The sequence below is a fragment of the Aythya ferina genome, assembly GCF_964211825.1.
Source record: "Aythya ferina genome assembly, chromosome: 2".
In the NCBI taxonomy this organism is placed as follows: domain Eukaryota; kingdom Metazoa; phylum Chordata; class Aves; order Anseriformes; family Anatidae; genus Aythya; species Aythya ferina.
Genome location: NC_140297.1, coordinates 6,015,940 through 6,037,635, shown reverse-complemented (window position 1 = coordinate 6,037,635; position 21,696 = coordinate 6,015,940). Strand labels below are relative to the sequence as shown.

The 21,696-nt window shown below is 35.9% G+C and overlaps 1 protein-coding gene across 4 annotated transcripts in view; it reads right to left on the bottom strand.

Annotated features, from left to right (window-relative positions):
* Positions 1-21,696, bottom strand: part of LOC311432691 (sodium channel protein type 5 subunit alpha-like) — a 46,079-nt gene that overhangs the window by 7,737 nt on the left and 16,646 nt on the right. For 3 of the 4 annotated variants that reach the window (XM_084511140.1, XM_084511143.1, XM_084511141.1), the window contains 16 exons: positions 21,329-21,392; positions 20,532-20,676; positions 18,096-18,290; positions 16,397-16,588; positions 13,968-14,070; positions 11,102-11,340; positions 10,832-10,984; positions 9,325-9,678; positions 7,607-8,056; positions 6,673-6,792; positions 5,954-6,065; positions 4,754-4,908; positions 3,175-3,348; positions 1,754-1,891; positions 846-1,100; positions 261-314 (listed from right to left, as the gene is read on the bottom strand). In XM_084511140.1, the coding sequence (XP_084367266.1) occupies positions 261-314; positions 846-1,100; positions 1,754-1,891; positions 3,175-3,348; positions 4,754-4,908; positions 5,954-6,065; positions 6,673-6,792; positions 7,607-8,056; positions 9,325-9,678; positions 10,832-10,984; positions 11,102-11,340; positions 13,968-14,070; positions 16,397-16,588; positions 18,096-18,290; positions 20,532-20,676; positions 21,329-21,392 (2,903 nt within the window). The remainder of the gene's footprint in view (positions 1-260; positions 315-845; positions 1,101-1,753; positions 1,892-3,174; positions 3,349-4,753; positions 4,909-5,953; positions 6,066-6,672; positions 6,793-7,606; positions 8,057-9,324; positions 9,679-10,831; positions 10,985-11,101; positions 11,341-13,967; positions 14,071-16,396; positions 16,589-18,095; positions 18,291-20,531; positions 20,677-21,328; positions 21,393-21,696) is intronic. The other variant, XM_084511142.1, reaches the window with a different exon arrangement.

Below are 21,696 nucleotides of genomic sequence, written 5' to 3'. Positions count from 1 at the left end.
AAACTTGCAACATCTTGCCCTTGCATTCTTGATAAAGTAGGCAGGCTTTTGTGTGGTATCATTATTTTGACCAATTTTCTTTCATCTAAGTTTCAGGCATTTGGTATTCTCAGGATTATTTTTTCATTACATAGCTTGAAGCATTCATCTGCATGCATTTCTGACTTGATAATGCAAACAAAACTGAAAAAAGTGAATTGTATGTATAAAAAGGTAAAGAAGGGAAGGAAAAATAAGTTAATTTCATTTTAGTGACGTACCTCACGTGAATCCACTGCTGCATACATAATGTCCATCCAACCTTTAAAAGTCGCCTAAAAACAGTTGCATAATTAATTTATGCATTCTGCAGAATTCTAGAAGGCTGTGGAGGATGTAGGGCAAAGAACTTAATCTATACAGGACATGAGGATAACCATTTTAAAAAGTGCTTCTGTCTCCTTTGTTGTGGTACTGGGAAGATCAGTAAATTAGCATCCATACTCTTCATGACTTACATAGTAACAGACAATATAAACAGCACCACCATGCTCCTTCTCTCTTACCCAACATGGGTAATTTCTAATCTAAAGAAAATGAGACTAATTTAAACTCAGTATCAGACTGTTTCAGGCTTAGTGTGCTTATCAAAATTAAAATGAAATCAAAAAGCCATGAAACAGTGTGCTTGATTTTAACACAAAGATGCACACACTACAGTGTTGAAATGTGTATGAAAAATATTTATTTAAGCTAAAAAAAAATCCCCAATTTCAGTGAGATAAACAGAAGTGCAGTAGCATTCTGTGGTTGGGCTGCTCTTTCCTTGAAGAAATTGAAACTGAGCATGCTCTTAGAGAACTTACCACTTCGAGAAGAGCCAAGTATCCCATTCCAACATGGTCAAAGTTTACAGCATTATTCACCCATGTTCCATTACTGTTTTCACAATCAGTTTTGTTTTTAATTTCACTGATATTTCCTGTCTTCAGTGTGCATTTCCAAAACTTTTTTCCGAGTAGTTTTACTCCTACAATGTTAAACAGGAGCCAGAAGACAACACAGACGAGTAAAACGTTCAGGATTGAGGGGATAGCTCCCAAGAGTGCATTCACAACAACCTTAAATAAATAAAATGGATGAAAAGAATGACTTTTTCACATTCAATAGAACATATTCTCAAACAAACAAACAACAACAACAACAAAAACAATTATTTTTTCTCCCCTATCTATTGCAGATTCTCACCCATATAAAAACTAGCAGATGACAATTAAAGCCAGCCTTCAGCCCAACATCAATCTTGTCTTAGTATGTAATTCTGTGGTTTCTATCTTGTCATTCTGAGGAATTAAAACAGATGTCAGCCAGAATTATCCTTGAGTAAATCAAATATATAAAAAAAAGACAAGTGTGTGGTAGCTATGGACTCTAAAAAGCAAGTATAGGAGAACAATCTGCATATACTACAACATGATAAATAATCTTTGTTTATCTTGGAGGAGTTTTGTAAGAGAATACCAGCTTGCCCTCCAGATCAAAATGAACCTCATGCAATAACCACTGTAGAAGTGTTTCATTGCTATCATTATGAGAAAGTTCCAAGCCTTTTATCATGGCCTTGTATAATATTCACTAGAAATACATAATACAACAGAAACACAGATCAACTGCTCCAACCTAGAACAAGTTGCTCAGGGTCATGACCAGTCAAGTTCTTATTTTTTCCAAAGCAGCTATTACAAAACATACACACCGCTCCCAAGATCCTTACCTTTATCCCTTCAAATCTTGACAAAGCTCGAAGAGGCCTCAGCGCTCTCAGCGTCCTGAGAGATTTCAGGGCACTCCCATGGGAACAAAGTAATTTGTCTTGGGAAACAGATTTTAGTCCCCAGGAAACAAATGAAAGCTGTGTTAATTGAATTGAAATTGAGATTATTGACTGGCATAAAATTAAAAAGTTATTTTATTTGTGTCAGTAGACAATTGCAGACTTACTGTCATAGCATCTTTGACCAATAAATCAAATGCAAAAAATATACACTTAAAGCTATTATGATGGAATTTTACCTCATTCTTTTCTGACATTTTTCAAATAATGTCATTCTTTCATTCCAATTAATTATTTTTTTCCAAAATCAGTTCATATAATACTTCAAAATTCCAATACAACAACGAAATTGGTAACTATTGGTAACTATGTCAGACACTAAGAAGGCTAGAAAGAATTATTTAGATAAATTATTCTAATTTTCTTTACAATTATTCTCAGAAGCGTATCCAGTAATTCCCCATTTTGACTATAACTTAAGATAGTATTTTAGAAAAAAATATTTTTAAAAAGACATCCAGTCTTGATTTTAGATCTTCATAAGACAGAAAATGAACTGAAAAATTCTTTCAACAATTAGGGTCGTGTGTCCGTCCCCTCCCCCCCCCCCCAGTTCATAATTTGTCTCTTCCTTCCTATTAATGTTTTTTTTATCCGATTGTCTAGCCATCTGACATTTTCACGTTTTCCCCTGTTTTGGTCAGCATTGTAATGAAAATTGCAGATCTTTAATTGCTAGAGTAATTGCTTTATATTCTTTTTTAAATAGTCATAGTATTGATTCTTCTGATGAAATTTCTTAGTATTCACAACTTTCAATGCTAAATATTCAGAGAGCTTATCAAACAGCTACTTTGATGTCCTTGGAAGTCAATTATTTAGAATTCCTTATTTTAAACTATTTAATTTCGGTATCTTCCAGTTGTATTGTTGACAAAAAAAAATACTTTGTTCTTATATGGCAAGAATGCATTATTTAAATTTGTTGGGATTCAGAATAAGTATGTTTCTAAATGCTGGAGCTGCCAGTACCTTCACATTTTTCTATCATATCTAATTAACTTCCTTTAATTTCATTTCTGATTGCTAATTACACTCTTGCTATACGCTGAAAAGGTGTGTACCAATATGGTCCTCAACAACAGTAACTTGATAAATGTGGGATTTTTTGTTTTGTTTTAAGAAACTTCTAATTATTACGTACAATTTCCATTTAAATTTGTCCTACAGTCACTTTTGATTGCAGTTCTTTTCAGTTTTGGAATCTGTATTTTACATGTGTTTAATCATACTCCAATTTCACATGTAGTTTTTAAGACAAAGTATCAAAATTCAAATTATAAGACGAGTACAATACTTACACATACAATTATGAAGTCGAGCAAACACCAGCTATTTGTGAAATAGCTGTACAAACCATAAGCTATCCATTTCAAAAGCATCTCCATAAAAAAGATATAAGTAAATATTTTATCAGCATACTCTAGAATCATTTTAATTGTTCTTCTCTTTTCGAGGTTAATATCTTCAAATGCCTGGAATTTCAGAAATTTTCAGTTTAAAACTGTTCAGTAGTTTCATGGTAAATTATTTTTATATTGCACAAGAACATACAGTTTGGTTTATTATAAGCATTTTATGTTAAAATATTGGCAAAACCTACTTAGTTTTATACTTAGAAGTAAAAACCGAAATTGTAAAATAACTACACTCTCATTTTCAAGTGGGTTGAAAATCACATACTTTGCCTTATTTATGTTTTACCCTTCTTTAAAATGGCATCTGATGAGTATCCAGTGTGGCTTCTTCCTACAGTGGTCATTCAATTTTACTATGACTAGGAGAAAAATCTACAGAGCAACTGTCACTGTGTCCACAGGACTGGTAACTTGACTGTAGGTAATTGAGAACTCTCAGCGTTGATGTACTTTATCCTGTTTACTATTTTCTACTTTTTTTTTCTGAGCAAGTTTGATAATTAACGTCATTAGTTTCACTCTTTCACCTCAGCTACCTTCATCTCCATCCATTAGTCAAACTACCTGCTCATTAAAAGTGATGCTCTTTAAAACTTCTCATTGCTAACTTTTTCCTTGCTCTCAGCACTTACCACTTTTCTATGCATTTTTTCCATGACCACCATCTTACTTAATTTACTTCCAAACCCCAGACATGCCTGAAGGTATGATATCTCTTTATTCTAGCTAGTTAAGGAAATTTCTTATCAAGAAACAACTTTATAAATTAGCAGAAAGTGGGCAAGTCCCCTTTTGCAAGAAGACATCAGGATTTAGGAACATTAAAGTTCTCAACACCCCAAGAAGTCTTTGATTAAAATAAATAATTATTGTTTTGTTATTTTGCATCTCGATACCAAATGTTTTTGTATTCAACTTAGGTCCTGCAGTACATTAAATAATAACTCACTTTCCTTTCTCACTTCAGTAGACGGCTTTCAGTAAACTTAGTGAATATGTTTTCAAATCAAATAAAAATTACCTTATTCTTCATTAGGCACAGACATAATCAGATTAGCAATTAAACATTAGGCCAGCTTATCAGTTTACTGCCATCTTCACTTTTAAATTCTGATCATCTTAATGTCTGGGTGATTTTGAACCCAATGTTTTATTGAGCAGTTAGTCTGCTTTACAACTTTGGAGGTAAACCATTTTTTAAGCTTTCATAAGTAATTTCAGCGCCTGGTCTAGCCTCCCGGTTAAGCACAGAAGTAGTTCCATAAAGAACTGTGAGAAAGAATATGATTCTATACATTTAAGTATCTTAGACAAATGCAGGAGAACCTTGTAACTACAAAACCATACATTTATTATACTCTCATCTAGAATAGAAGAAGAAATAAATGAAATAAAATAATAGGATTTCTTTCCTTTACTGACAATCATTCATTCAAAGTTTGAGAATTTAAATTAAATTTACCAGTGCCGCACTGCTCAATATTATCATAAAAATGATAAAATTTTCAAACCAGCTATGTTTGACAATTTTGTAGCAGGTTTTTCTAAATTTCCACCAAGTGCTGCCTGGAAACTTAGTGATATCCACTGCACAACATGGAGAACATTCGACACAACCTGAAAAGAAAAAGAACAGTATATTGGTTTCATGGAAAATATGGAGCCACAGAAAGTGTAGGACAATGAATGTTTATTGTTGCTGAAAAGTTCTAAAGCCAAAGAAAAGACAGAATTTGTAGAGAACAGTAATCTCTTTTAATAGAACATCTCATACATGGAAAAAGTAGAGAAGCTTTTGTGCAGACAAGCCCCTCTGCAAGGGTTTCATCTAAAATGTTATCAATTCTACATAAAAAAAAAAAAATGCTTATTTTATTCTTTGCATTTATTCTTTTTGATTTGAAAAAAAGATATTATCTCACTAGTGGTTTAGTAAATTATTATTTTTACTGATTATTTCACTTGATTGCATTACAGAGGTGTTACAACTATATTGTTCACTATTTTGCTCCAAAAACACCCTTCTTCATTCATCTCTAAAGTCAACAGGATTGAAACATCAGAGTCAATGCAGTCTCTGGAGCAGTCCAGGCAATCAGATGTAGGTGTCCACCCTGGGATGAGCTGTACAATCTTCAGTACAATCTTCCAGTACAGTAGCTGTACTGGAATATTCTCCCACTGTACTGGGAGCTCAGACAAACCCAGTTGACGTGCCACTTCAGATACCAGGTCCCTAGATGAATATCCTGGGTGACCTCCAGCTACCCCTTTGGAGGTGTTTAAATGCCCTTACATACAAATACCTACAGTCTGGTGTCTCAATATAAGACTGGATCACACTCCAAAGATGGCATTTTGCCATCAACATACAGGTATTTAGATTTGTTTTAGGCCATTTGGGATATCCTACAGTTCCTGTGTCATTTCTGCCATCCCCATGCAGTTGCTGTGGGTACTCTCAGACATTTCACATGGTACTAAATGCCTGTGTTCAGGCATCCCAGTCCTGCCTCAGTTGTGTGCTGGCATCAGGTACATTTATTTGAGTTTTTATGTGTACAAATAAGTGTCTCAGGCAAACAGTATCTGTCAATTTGGAAATTTCCAAACAGATACCTTTGTTCATTTGGTGTCACTGTGATAAATAAAATATTCTTACTTTCTGCAAAACAGGGCTTAGGCAGGTGTGATTTGTGAGGCTGGGAAAAAATATCCGTAAGAGCAACTGGATCCACAGTGCTGGCTTCAGAATAGCTACCAACATCAAATCTCTGCACAGAAGAAAGGCACAGAAGAGAATTTATTTGTTTTTCCTTAATAAAGTCACCATATTCTAAATAAATGAAACTCCCTTCTGATCCAAATAAAGAATATATATATATATATATGTATATATACAGAAGTGATCCAATGTTACTGAACTTCCATTTAATTTTCTGGAAGCACGCCATGACCTTTTTTTATGTGGAACTGCACTGCATTTGAATAAGCTAAAGTTTTTGCACCAGAGCTATGCTTTTTTTGGAGAACCATTTCTAGAGAATAAATTTTTGCATCCAAGAATGACAGCAAACAATTATCCATAAAACTGAACAGTACATATCAGATGAGTTTAAAGAAAATGTGTTCCTTGTTTTTTCTGTTCCACTGTTTTGTAGAAAATAATACAGTAAGTTACACCGGTAGCCACAGCTGTTCATGAGACACAAACCCCCATGTTTTAAACTAGTATTACCTCTAGAGAGATGCACCATCTTCTGCATGAATTATACTTGTTACTGTTTGGAAACTACTTGTCCTGTCATCTCTGAATAAGAGAACCACTGTGAGAACTTTCATCTCTAGCACATTCCGCAAGGTGACAAAAGTTATGAATACCTCATTTTGTCCTTTCTTTTGGTGCGTTTCTGAAAAGCGACTTAGAGTTTCTGAAGTCCCAGAAATCTGGCTGAAGCTGCTTGAACTCTGGCACTGCTCTCTACGTTTTAATCTGTCTCCCTGAGTGAAATAATGCAAAACAATTGATGTTCTACCTTTTTCTTCATGAGAGTTATTCTGAAAGTTAAATTTTTTAACAGAATCTAAAGCATCCACAAAGCTTATCATGTCTGTCTTATTATAGAGAATTAAACGATATTCTTTAAGGGCACATAAAATAAGACTTTCTTCCTCAATTCCAAACACTTTGGTGCTGTGGTTATCCTGTGGACATGTATCATTTCTCAAGGCATACATTTATCCCACTGGTGGATTCCTGCAGCCAACATACTAAGTTCTGATGAACCAGCTCAGCCTCAGCCAGTCTCCAGTTCCATGCAGAATTGCTAAGTGATTCCTATCAGATCTCAGTCCTTTTGCCAAAACAAAATCCAGGCAATAGATATCTCATAACATAATACATAATCCAACTCAAAACATATTTCAAATGGCCACTGATGATTCTAAGGTGATCAGCAATTTCTGCTTCTTTGAGAATTTGTCCACAGATATCCACTGACAATACTTCCTCTTGCAACCAAAAGCCTAGGAAATGCATTCCACTATTCCAGCTAGACACTGACCATACAATAATCCAACCAAAACCAGCATCTGTTTTTGACATTTTGGCCTTGGCATAACGTTAGGTAACTGCATTTTGAGCCCAAATACCTGTTCTCATAGATTTAAAGCATGTCAGCTTCACAGCCATACCACAACGGACGTTCATAAAATGCAATTATTAACAAAGTAATCTAGTTACAGCATAGTAATCTTCAAGACTGAATTTGCAGGTGAAAGTTACAATAAAATGTCAAACATTAGCATTTCTTACCCGTTTTCTGTATTCCATTTCTGTGTACACACTCTGACTATCACCACCTTCATCGGTATAAGTCTCTGCTGCTGCAATGGGAACACAGGTACTACGATAAGTTGAAAATTCCTCATACTTCCTTGTTACTGAAGAACTCTCTTCAGTATTGTAATACCCAATGTCAAAAAAACTGTTGTGTATATCCTTTGTGACATCTGTCATGGCATAGCTATTTTCTTCTAGGTCTTTGGTAGAAGTTTTCACCAAATAATTCTTTTTGGCTGTTCTGAGGTTTCCTTTCTTTATTTTGCCACATTTATCCAAAATTCTCTGTTTCACAGACTTCAGGCCCTTGTGAATCCGTGCAATGGCAATCTGACATTTAGACTGTTTTTCAGCTTCCTCTTGTCCCGTTGAGGAGTCGGTACTGAACGAACTCAGCAGCAAGGCAATAAATAGGTTGAGCACCTTAAAGTATATAAAGTAAGTTGAAGACACTGCTGCTTCTAACAGAGAAAAATAGCATTTCAGCAAACCTTCCTTAGATTAAAAATCTCACTCTCTCTTTCATCTACCACCGCTATTATTTACTATTATAATAGGAAATTAATTGTATATGTTATGGCTTCTTCTGGAAGGAAAGACAGGAGAAAAAGGAAGGAAGTGTGTGTGTGGAGTATATACAATATATTTTCATATGTTCTGATATCCATAATGTACAAGGAAGTAGACTGATTGAAAAACAGTTGGCAAAAATAAATTTTAATAGTAATGTAATCAAAAGAGATCTGGTATAGACCGATAAACCAAGTATAAGAAGATTTGTTCCTCCAATTATTAACTGACTGCTCATGGTAATAGAGTATTTTACCAAAGCATCTACTTGGGGCTGAGGGGGAGTATACTAAAATGCTGGATTTTCCAGAAAGTTTGAGATTCTTGGGAAGAAAGATAAGGGGAAAAAATGTGATTACTACAGGCAAAAGTAAATGTAACATTTTCAAACAATGTTAAGTTGTTGAACAAGGCTGTGCTTTGCAGAAAAACATTCTGGGGTAAGAAAAACAAAAAGATTTCATCAGTGAGACTTTTAAAAACAGGACTAAGGCATCACTCATCCTTTACTGGAGTATAGAAACAGACTAGGCAGTTTCCTGAGGACTTACCCCAGTCTTTTATGAAATTTTATTGCATTGTCTAACAAATCCTGTACTTAATGTGTTTGATATATTTGCAGCTATTATAAACAAAATCCAACAACGCTTCTTAAAGACAGAAGATTGTGAAAAGTTGAGAGAAAAGTATTTGTGCAAGATAGGCAGGCAGGAAGAATAAACTAGCTCACAACATATGTTAGAATGAGTATAAATCACTCAGAGTAGAAAACCTGGGTACTGTAGGCTTTTTATACTGTAAGGATAAATTGGTAAGCATTAAAAGCAATTTGATTAGTTGATCCCAGTGACACAACAGATGAAGAAAGCAAATTATCACCAAATTATTGAACGTGCTGCAATTCCATACTTTGGTAGAATTAATTATTTTGTGTATTTTAATTATTGGCTACCTCTTTTGTGAGAAAGATACACACACACAAAAAAATAAAATGTTAACTAACATCCAGAAAATAGAATAATGTGAATACTCTTTGAATTATGATTGTCTCAGGGAAAAAAAAAAGATGTCAATGTAACTGAATTCATTCAGTAAAAACTGAAAAATAGCTTGAAACTCACCACTAAGTTTCCTATCACCAGGACTAGCAGGAAAATGAGAAGACACAGATGTTCTCCAGCCACTTCCATACATTCCCACATGGTTTCAATCCATTCTCCACATAATATTCGGAATATGACCAGGAATGAATGACAAAAATCCTTCATATGCCAGCGTAAATTTCTGCTTACACTTATTTTTGTGAAGTTAGTCTCATAACATTTTCCCAAAACCTGCTTTCCTACTACAGCAAAAATAAATACGGTAATAATCAAAACCAGAGTGAGGTTACCCAGAGCGCCAACTGAGTTTAGAATTATTTTCATAAGAGTATTTAAGGCTGGCCAAATCTTTGCCAGTTTGAAGATCCTGAGCTGCAAGTAAAACAGAAGAGAAGAATGAGTAGCAGAACACTACACAGATAACACACCACACACACACACACACAAGATATCCTGCATTTATCATGCTGTCTTTGCTTCAGTAAAGACCATATCCAATAAGACCATCATAATTTGTCCCCCAAATAAAGGTTTTTATCTGTTCTAATCCAAAAGTACTGTGCTTAAGTTCAAACGGTTAATACTGCTGAGGATGGAGAACTGCTCAGGCAAGCTTTCAAATTGTTAATGCTATGTTAAATAACAGCATGTGTAAGTTCATTTGTATTACTCACAGTACTACAGCTACCAGAAGTAATAATCAGATAGCTAACTTGGACGAGGTTTATGAAATGACTGCATTTTGGACTACATCAAGCACGTATAATCAAATCACAGTGGAAAGAAGTTTTTCTATGTTTCACAGCACAGACTTGGAAAAATGGATGGGATATATACTATGTACCCTCATGATTAAAAAGGACTTTTTAAGTCAAATTAGAATTCTGAGCTGTTAAACTCAGTCACAATACAAAAGAAGAAACAGAATTCAACTGACTTTTCAGGTGTGATGTCTCTGAAAAGCTAGGAAGAATATTAAAAATAATTAGTAAATTTAGTATATGTAATTCTGAATACACTGCAAGGGTATAGGAAAAAGTGGCATTATATCTGAGAGAGAGTCCTTTTACCCAAGAAGGTGGAAAGCCTTAAGGAAAGCCAGCTATTTTACAATTCTCAACCCAAAAGGAAAAGTTATGTAGGTAAGGAACCATTGCTATCTTTAAAGCTCATGAAAATGGATAATACATTTTCCTGATTGAAGATCTGAAATGTATTTGATCAGTGCCATTGTACAGACCAAACAGAACACTGATGAACTTCCCACAAAGTCAAATCTCTAAGGGGGAACACTGTGCCATAGAATTTGTTATATCCAATGTACACACTATAATAAACATATTAAATGTTTTTTTTTAATGTTCATTTAATATTAATTCTAATCTAACATTCATGTTGGCTTACTATTCACTTACAAAGAGATTTAACAGATTCACCAGTAAAATAATTTGAGGGTATCACTGTAATGATTTTATAAATCTATACAACATGGGCATTTTTAAAAAGAGAATAAAGAAATGATTACCAGCCTGAAAAATGACAGATTTGCACTAAAACTTATTAAGCCAACCATAACAACTACACTATCAAAAATATTCCATTTTTGCTGAAAGTAGTAGTAAGGATCTAGAGCGATGATTTTCAAGACCATTTCTGCTGCAAAAATCAGGGTGAAGACCTGGGAAGAGGAAGAAGAAATTCACTATAAAGTCACAGAAAAAATACATCTTACGAGGCTGACCCAGTCAGTCTGGGACAATACCTCCATATTCACTCTACAGTAGTATTAACTTACCTTGTCACTTGTATAAATCATGTCTTTGAAAGTGGGTGTCATGTCGGGGTGCTCAAGAGCCATGAAACAGGTATTCACTACAATGCAAATCATGATTATGAGATCAACGAATGGATCCAAAATTACAAATTTCACCTTCTCTTTGACTAATCTCCAGAATGGGCTACAATTCCATATTAGATACTTTTGAGCAAAACGTTTACAAATTAAAGGGAATTTCAGCTTTGACTCCTGCAATTCTGAATGAAAAAAAAAAAAAAAAAAAAAAAAAAAAAAGGAAAGTGACATTAGTAATACTAATTGGAATTTCACTGTATGAAGAAAAAGACAAACAATCATAGAAAAGATTGAGAAAAAAATATCAAACTCGTGAGCATGATAGAAAAAAAAATATTTCATTCATTCTACACAAACTAGTCACAGGCCATTTAAAGATCATCATCAACAAATCTTGTAATTACAGAAACAGGTGATATTACCCATCTCTTCATATGTTTATTACCCAGACTAACTTTTCTGTCAGTTGTACCTGCACAGTCACAGATGCAGTACGCATTGAAAAAAAATCCAGAATAAAATGAAGAAAGTTTTCTCCCATATCTTAGTCCAACCCCCTGCTCATCTATGAGGTCAAAGTCTGACTGTCTTCATGGTGAAAGCTTGTCCTTACAAATAGCTTGAAGCTCTTTTCTTTCAAAGTATGTCACAGAATCACAGAATTTCTAGGTTGGAAGAGACCTCAAGATCATCGAGTCCAACCTCTGACCTAACACTAACAGTCCTCCACTAAACCATATCCCTAAGCTCTACATCTAAATGTCTTTCAAAGACCTCCAGGGATGGTGACTCCACCACTTCCCTGGGCAGCCTGTTCCAATGTCTAACAACCCTTTCGTTAATGAAGTTCTTCCTAACATCCAACCTAAAACTCCCCTGGCACAACTTAAGCCCATTCCCCCTCATCTTGTCACCAGGCACGTGGGAGAACAAACCAACCCCCACCTCACTACAGCCTCCTTTAAGGTACCTGTAGAGAGCAATAAGGTCGCCCCTAAGCCTCCTTTTCTCCAGGCTGAACAATCCCAACTCCCTCAGCCGCTCCTTGTAGGACTTGTTCTCCAGGCCCCTCACCAGATTCATCGCCCTTCTCTGGAGTTGCTCGAGCACCTCGATGTCCTTCTTGTAGCGAGGGGCCCAAAACTGAACACAGTACTCAAGTTGCGGCCTCACCAGAGCCAAGTACAGGGGGATGATCACTTCCCTAGCCCTGCTGGCCACACTGCTTCTTATGCAAGCCAGGATGCTGTTGGCCTTCTTGGCCACCTAAGCACACTGCTGGCTCATATACAGCCGACTATCAACCATCACTCCCAGGTCCTTCTCTGCCTGGCAGCTTTCCAACCACTCATCTCCCAGCCTGTAGCTCTGCTTGGGGTTATTGCGCCCCAGGTGGAGGACCCGGCACTTGGCCTTGTTGAACTTCATGCAGTTGACCTCAGCCCATCGGTGCAGCCTATCCAGATCCTCCTGCAGAGCCTTCCTACCCTCGAGCAGATCGACACACGCACCTAACTTGGTGTCATCTGCAAACTTACTGAGGGTGCACTCAATGCCCTCGTCCAGATCATCGATGAAGATATTGAAGAGGACCAGCCCCAGCACTGAGCCCTGGGGAACGCCACTAGTGATCAGCCTCCAACTGGATTTAACTCCATTTACCACGACTCTTTGGGCCCAGCTATCCAGCCAGTTTCTAACCCAATGAAGCGTGATGTCTGTTGTGTCTTGTCATCCTACTGTGCACCACTGTGAAAAGCCCACCTCTATCTTCCTGGAAACATTGTCCCATATAGGGGAAGAGTGATATTCAAAACCCTCAAAACTTTCTCACCTCCAGGATGAACTAGCCCAGAGCAGGGCAAGTATTCCAGCTCCTGGCTGTCTTGGTGGCATTCTGCTGAACGCAGGCTAGCTCGTCAATGTATTTCTTGTATGGGAGGGGACCAAAACTGGGCATAGTATGTTGTCTAACAAATGCTTAATTAAGGGTAATAATTACTTTTCTCAGTCTTCTGGCTGGCTATGCTCTTTTTAAGATGCTATCTGTCCAGGATGCTATCAGCCATGACTGCTGAGCTCATGCTCAGCTCACTTCCCAAAAGGACCCCAAGTACCTTTTCCACAAAATTTCTTTCCAGTTAGCCAGCTCCCAGCCTATATTGTTCAAGAGGTTCTTGCATTTATGCAAAAGTTTGCTCTGGTTGAATTTTTATAAGGTTCCTGCTGGCCCATTCCTCCAGTCTGTCCAGCTCTTACCCCCAGTGATCCCCTTACCCCAAACTGATCTCTCTCAGTTTGGTGTCACTCACAAATTTTAAGAGTAAATACTCTATTGTCATTGATCACTGATGACAAAAAGGATCCTGGGATACAACCCTGCGGTGCTCCCTTTGTTACCTGACCCAAGGTATAATGCAACACAGCCACCAGATTCTCAAAGCCCAATAATCCAACCAGTTCATTGATCAGCTGGCTGCCCACTCATGAAGACCTTAACATCCCAACAGAGACACAAAATACTACAGAAAGCCTTGCTAAAGTCAAGATAAATGACATAATTTCTCTCCCCTCATCCACAGACCCCAGTGACTTTATTGATCAGATGAGAATGACCTTTGGTAATTTTGAGTTACAGTTAGAGTTATGTGAGGTATGAGAATATTTATTTTATTGAAATTCACTTTTGACTACAGCATGATTTCCCCTAGTGACTTCTACACAATGTAGATTGTTTGTGACATTTTGATCTCTTAGGTCAAGTTACTCAAGCACTGTAGAAAAAAACTCTGAAGAATGAATGACTTACCCAAATTATCTGTAATAACAGTGGCTGCACTCATTAACCTCTGTCTTCGAAGAGGATCATTAATGGAGTCCACTGACAATTCATAGGACAGCAGGATCTGCCTCTTTGGTTAGAAATACAACAGAAGATAATATAGCCGGGGAATATGAATAAATGTTTGTTAATATAAAAAAAAATATGTACAGTGTAAGATAAATATGCAGTTAAAATGTTTTAAATATACATTGTAATAAGGCCTTACCTTGCTGACAGAATTTGAGACAAAACAACAAAAAAAAATCACATGGAGACAGGACATTTCATTAAAAACACTAACATTCTTCAAGAAGTTGTTTCCTTCTGAAAATATTTAACAAAAATAATTATGCCATTATAGAATGTATATTCTCATTCTAGAAGGTAAAAAAATGATTATCAAGAGAGCAAGGAAAAAACACTTTCCAGTGTTCGATAAAATAAATAATTAAAAAAAAATTGAACTATTATTAAGAAATAAGAATTTATATTAATAATAGCTAATTAGTGAGTCAAAATAATTGGTTTGCCCAGACCTCTTAAGCCTATCAAGAATACTAATATCAAACTGCTTAAAACTAGAAATGGGACTACTTTTGTTTTCATTAAAGTAACAGAATACTAACCTCACTGTTCCTGATATGCACTGAGAAACAGCCATATGTCTTATGGGATACGCTAAATTACAACCAAAGATTTAGTTTCTGATACAATAACTGTGCATCCTTCCCCCCTCTCCCCGATATATCCCAATACATGCATATTTTTAAAGCCTAAATAAATAGGTAGTTGTAAAACACTGAGTTTTAAAAGAGGCTACAAAGAGTAGGTGAGACTCTTCTAGGTAGAGAAAAATAGAAAGGAGGAAGATTCAAGTATTAGGGAGAATATAATTTTAGCCACCAGCTGGCAGGAAGTTACTGACTGACCACATCATAATGTACAGTACTTTAGTATTCTATTTCAGCACAAAAAATAATTTCATTTCTATTTGGGAGGGGAGGGTATGTAACTACTGATATGTCATATCATTACTTCAGACTTTCATCATAATAAGATTTTTATGAACATATTTTATAAAATCATTATTCACGGAATGAAACTAACACCCTTGGCCCTCGGGGTTTACTATTAATTAATTTCTTTTTGTCTCTTTGATATATTAATGACTTCAAAGCTAAGCAAAACTTAGCTGATAGTTATAGAATAGACATATAAAATGAATTTGTAATATAGTGATAAAGTGTTCATTTTTTCTATCTGCATTTTTTCAGAATCTAAAAGACCCAATTAGATTATCCTAATCACATTCCAGTTACCAGGGCAATTTTGTCCTTTTATTTCTTTCTGTGATATTTGGTCACTCTAAAGAGATAAACTTGTAAAAATTTGTGTGCCTGCTTGCCTGAACTTCCCAAAGTCCTCTTTCTGGAGTTCACATTTGTTCACAAGCTTTCAGCGTTCATGTTTTTAGAAAAGTTAAGAGCATCCATCAACACTGAACTATTTACTGTTGCTCATCTCTCAAACTGAATGAAATAACTAGTGATGAGAAGTCCTCTGGCAAACTAGGATTTTATATCGAAATAAGCTCTAGAAAGACAGTTCTTTAAGTTCTTATGGAACTGATGGTGTCCTTTCTCTCTGATCAGCTTTTTCCTCTTTGGCTTGGCATCTTCAGCCTCTTCTTGTGATTGAAGTACAGAGCATATTGAAGAGTTGTCAGCTTTAGCAGATCTTGTAGTTGCCGTAATTCCTAGATGTGATAATCTAGTAGTTGTCATTACCTCTGAATGTTGCAGATTATATTTGACTAACTCTCTGAGTCCACCCCTGCAGTCCCCCCTGCTACAAAAGCCTTGCCACGTAAACCCAATACAACAGTACTGGAAGATAGGCCACTGACACCAAAGTTGTATAGGATGTACAGCCTGTTCAAGAACATATAAAATGGCACTAGATGCTTATATTTAGACAACTGAATCATGCCCCTAACATCAGCAGTAGTCATACTGAACTAAATCCAATGCGAAATATTTTGGTCAGAGAATTACATGTGTACAAAAAAGAAAGGTTTGGTTATTAGGGAAGTTCTGAAAATTACAGGGTTTTCTATGTTTCTTTATGCAGCACAACAGAGATGCTGACATATCTTACCACAGTTGTAAGTGCAGCAGGCTATAGTGTGTCTTAATTATGCCGACAGCCACTTCTAACTTTCCTTTCAAGTCCACATTTGATTTCTCCCTTTGGTCCCCAAATCTAACTTTCAGATTGGTCCACAAAACAAGTTCAATCCATTTTATGCAAGAAGGGAGAGGGGAAAAAATGCAAGTAAAGAAAGCTTTTCTGCTCATCAAATTGTCATATCACATCCAAGTCTAATGAATTTATCTTGTATTTCAAATACTTACAAGTTTCTTTTGGCAATGATTAGGCTGTGAATAAAATATGTATTCCTCTTCACCATGATCACCTAAAATTAAGGTTTTTCTTAAAATGGGCTTTTCTCCTTTCATCTCTTTTTCTTTTGAACTTTCTAAGTCAGCAACTGGGTTTTCAGATCTGACATGCAAGGCCTTATCATTTTCTCCAGCAGCCAACATCTGTAAAAGAAACAGCAAAAAGTCTGTCTATTAATACAGGGCAAATGCCAATGAATGGACTAGGACCATATACAGCTTAATTATTGTGCTATCTAAATGTTTTGAATTAGCAATTTTTACCTTTCAAATATTAAACTATCATAAAGTGGTAGTAATACAAAATACTACTCACAAGACTGAAAGATAAAAGTTATTTATCAGCTACTACAGAAAATTTTCAGGTGTACTGTTTATTCCCCCTTTTCTCACTTTCAACCTTGAACACAATGACAATAGAGGACACAGGGCTCCAACTAAATCCTAAAATACTAAATCTTTCTTTATTACTATTCCTCTTGAAAGAAAGAGAAGGAGGAAAAGCCTGAATAAAACCCAGCATTTCAGCCAGAGAAACATCACAGGTGTGTCCACAGCTATGTAGGAGGAATTTGGTACACTGGTGATACATTTCATCTTGATGAAATTGGACAGTCGGTAGGAAATATATGCAAGTCTTCTTACAACTGTGACTTTTTTTAGTTGTTAGCAGTAAATTAATAGTATCTTTCATAAAAGGTTAGAGGATAAATGATATCTTATTTACAAACTATATGTTGCCTCAGCTGAACTTCACTTCTTAAGAATAAAAAAACAATAAATAAGTGAATAAATACATTAATTAATTAGTTTTTTTATTAAAAAAAAAAAAAGGAAAGAAAAAATTAAAAAAAAAGTGATCCTTGGTTTCCTGTGGTCCAGCGTGCAATACTGTAACAAGAATAAGAAGGAACGCTGTAGAAATCTGAAGTGTGTATTAACTCTTGAAACCAAAAGCCAACAAACTGACACAGTCCTGGATGTCCTTTTACATTAATGTGGAACTAACAGCATTAGCCTGTCCAAAGACTGTTCCTGCTCCTGTCAATCAGTAAACCTTCTGTGTGCGATCATTCAAAAAGAGGCATGAGAACAGCTGAGAACAGCAGCTCTCAGAAAGATCTATTTTTGAACAACCCTGAAAATCATCAGTATTCTAACTTCAATCTTAGAGAAGTAAAGAAATGTCAGCTTTTCCAATGGATGCATATCTCTTTACTCATATATCTTTTGTCAAACTATGCAATAATAGCAAAAAGTTTCTTATATCCAGAGGATATAAGAAAGGATTTCTTGTACACAGCCATAGTGGTACTATACAAGAACAGAGCAAACCACAGGGTGCAGGTACCTATGATGTAGGTAAGATAAAATACTACAAAAGCTACATATCTTCCTTGAAAGCTCATTGATTATGCAGTGTCAGGTCTGCAAAAAAATAAAACTTAATATGATGTAACCTGAACTCATACTCTTTGCTCGTATTGAAGAATTGTTTATACATATTTATAATGAGGCAGAAAGAAATAAATGAAATATTATAACATATTGTGTGAATCATGCATAATTAAGAACCTTTCTCCCCTAACCCACAAACAGAAGAATACAAAAGGAACTACATATTATATACTATGTAAAATAATTTGCAAACCTGTTCTTTCTCTAGAATTTGACGAGCATCCTGAAGTAATTTTTCCTTTGCCTCTGTTTCAGCAAGAGTAGCTTTATTTTGCTCTTCATATGCCATAGTTACTACAGCCAAGATCAGATTGAAGAGATAAAATGAGCATAAAAAGATGACTGCCATAAAAAATAAAATGTAGCTCTTCCCAGATGTACGGATAGTCTGTGAGGAAAAAAAGAAAGGTCATAACAGATTCTTAACAAACTAACATTTACAACAGAATTACAAGCTAACAATTTATCTTCCAATACAATGCAAGAGGTCAAGATACTGAGCTGTTTTCTTTAAACAACTGCACTACCTCTGGTCTAGGTTATACAGAAGGTCTAGAAATACATCTAGCTGGGAGTTCATCTGGCCTACAAGTAAATAAATTTCCGCTCTTAAAAACTTATCTGTGATCATATAATATTTTTCTCTTCATGTAACAGACCATTAAGCATTCATAATGAAACCATGTACAACTGAGAATGAAAAAAAAAATCTTAAAATTAAATGAAATACCTCTAAGAAAATCAATCAAATGATAATCAGAGTTTAACTTATGAGAAGCTACTTCATCTGTAAAGAGATATATAGCTAACTACAGAATAAATTACTGAAACTTATTAAAGAGGAGGAAAGCTAGGATTATCTAAACAATAATGAAAGATGTGTATTTAGTGAATAAGAAGCAGTAATTAGGCTGCATATTCTTTTTTTTTTAAACAGCAGTGGAAGAGATGGCTCAAAATGAAGCTCTGAAGCATCAGAAAACAAAATAACATGACCTTGAAATGGCAGAAAGAAAACATAATCATAGAATCATTTCAGAAAAGAGCTTCAAGATCATCAAGTCCAACCACCCACCTAACACTACAAGTCTGCCACCAAACCCCAAACCAGGCCCCTAAGTGCCATATCCACAGGTTTCTTAAATAATTCCAGAGATGACAACTCCACCACCTCCCCAGGCAGCCTGTTCCAGTGCCTAAGCACCGTTTCCTTGAAGAAATTCTTCCTAATGTCCAATCTAAACCACCCCTGGCACAACCTGAGGCCATTGTCTTGCATCCTATTACTTGTCACCTGAGGAAATAGACCAACACCCTCCTCACTGCAACCTCCTTCCATGTAGCTGTAAAGAATTATGAGTCTCCCCTTGGCCTCCTCTTCTCCAGACTGAACAACCCCAGTTACTTCAGCTGCTCCTCACGTCTCATTTCCCAGTCCCTTCACCAGATTTGTTGCTCTTCTCTGGACATGCTTAAACAAATCAATGTCCTTCTTATAAGGGCCCAAAAGTGAACACACTATTCAAGGTGCAGTCTCACCTGTGCTGCATACAATGGGACAATCCCTTCCTTAGTCCTGCTGGCCACACTATTTCTGGTGTAGGCCAGGATGCCATTGGCTTTCTTGGCCACCTGGGCATACCGCTGTTTCATGCTTAGCCGGCTGGTGACCAGCAGCCCTAACTCCTTTCTCCTGTCCAACTTTCCAGCCACTCTTCCCCAAGCTTCATGAGGTTGTTATAACCCAAGTGCAGCACCCAGCATTCAGCCTTGGTGAATATCATGTGCTTGGATGTGGCCCATCAATTTGGCCTATCCAGGTCCTTCTGCAGAGCCTTCTGACCCTCAAGCAGACCAAGACTTCTACCTAATTTGGCATCATCTGCAGATGCATTCATTTAAAAAATCAGTTAATAAATCAGCTAAAAAATCAGTTGCTGGAGAAATGTTCAAGTGAACCGTATGAAAGCTACAGAACAAGGCAGAAGATAATTCCCTTTTAGCACAGACACTGCATAGATGTAGGAGATCCAGAGAGATCTCTTCAATTTCTGTATTATTTATGTGTGTGTATATATATATACACAATAATAATCAAAAAGTTACAAAATAAAATAATAAAATATGAAAGGCTTCATTTTTTAAATCGTAGTTATCAAAATATGCTCTGAAATTTAAGCACGTTTGTTCTGAGCCAAAAGGTTTGGTGAGGAGTCAGTATTTAAAAAGAGAGAAACGAGAAACAGAGCCCGTAAGTCCTCATTGCTCTTGCAACAGCAGTGAGCTCACTAGCTGGACCTATTCTATACCCCAATCATTTGATAGTTACATAATTAATATATTTAGCTACTAATCAATGACTCGAGTGTGCTCTCCAACCAAGCTATGAGCGCTCATGGAAAGATTGCTGCCATCCAATTTGCAGAAGTTGTGAGAACTTAGCTAATTGAATCTCCTTCCTTACTGTTTCCATCGGTTTCAAAACAAATTTTGTATCACTAATGTGGAAAACAAACAAACAAACAAACAAACAAAAAAAAAAAAAAAAACAGGTGAAGATTTTCTAGGGGATATAAAGCTCTAAACTTCATGCCTAAAGTCAACCTAGCAGGTAAAAAAAAGTACCTACTTGTCTGTAGAGACGCTCCCAGGAATCTTGTGTCATCAGACGGAATAAAGAAAGGAAGGCCCAGCCAAAATGATCAAAACTAGTGTAGCCAAAGTCAGGATTCTTCCCAATCTTCAAGCATGTATAGTTTTGGGGGCACTCTCCCCTAACCGAAAACAAACAAACAAACAAACAACAACAACAAAAAAACTTTAGACAATACTCATGTTTGCAGTATTTGATTGTTTCTGAAAGCACCCAATGCACAACACTATATATGGATTTTCTCAATTCATCTCAACATCCAGTTTAATTATTCCCCAACACAACTCTGCCAGAAGGACTGATTTATATGAGACTATCCTGGAAAGTCATTTGTCTAGTCGAAGATTCATGGTATAGTCTTACTGGATAGAAACTATCTACCCAGGATGCAAAGAAATATGCAGAGGGGGTAAAAAATTAGAATTTGCTTACTTTTAAATAATTCACCAAGATGAGGAGAGTTTATTAATACCTCATATTCTTTACTGATCTGTTTCCTTCCTCTTTTAGGTCATTCTACATTACCATTGTATTATCGATTATTAGCAATAAAGCATGTACATAATTGCCTATATCCTAGTATTTTATTTTTTTCTTTATTTTCATTATTTCATTTCTTCTCTTCATTGAAATACGTTTTTTATTGAACTATAAAAAATAAAAACATTCCACCCTTCTGAAAAATCAAAAGCATTTCTTCATGCCAAAAATAAAACCGAAGTCTATCTGGGGGGAAAAAATAGGGAAATACTAAAACTGTTTTGTTCACTTACTTAGGATCTGAACTGAAACCACAGAGCAGTATTTCAGAAGACTTATTCATTCTGGCACAGATATCTATTAAAATAAATAAATAAACAAAGGAATCATACAATCTGAAGTTGTTGCTTTAAACTTCTCCAAATTAAAGTGAGTGTTCACATACTCATTTCCTACAGCACACAGATATTAAGCCATATGTTACTGCACTTTTTAACACTGGTCTTTCACAACAAAGGGCATAATGGAGTTGTTTCTCAAGAGATCTGTTCATAAGTATGGCTTTTTTTTTTTTCCTTTTTTGAAAATTCATTGACAGCACAACTTATAATGTAAGATTTTTATTGCTTTCTGGTAAAAATAGGAATGTCTGAAAGAAGTA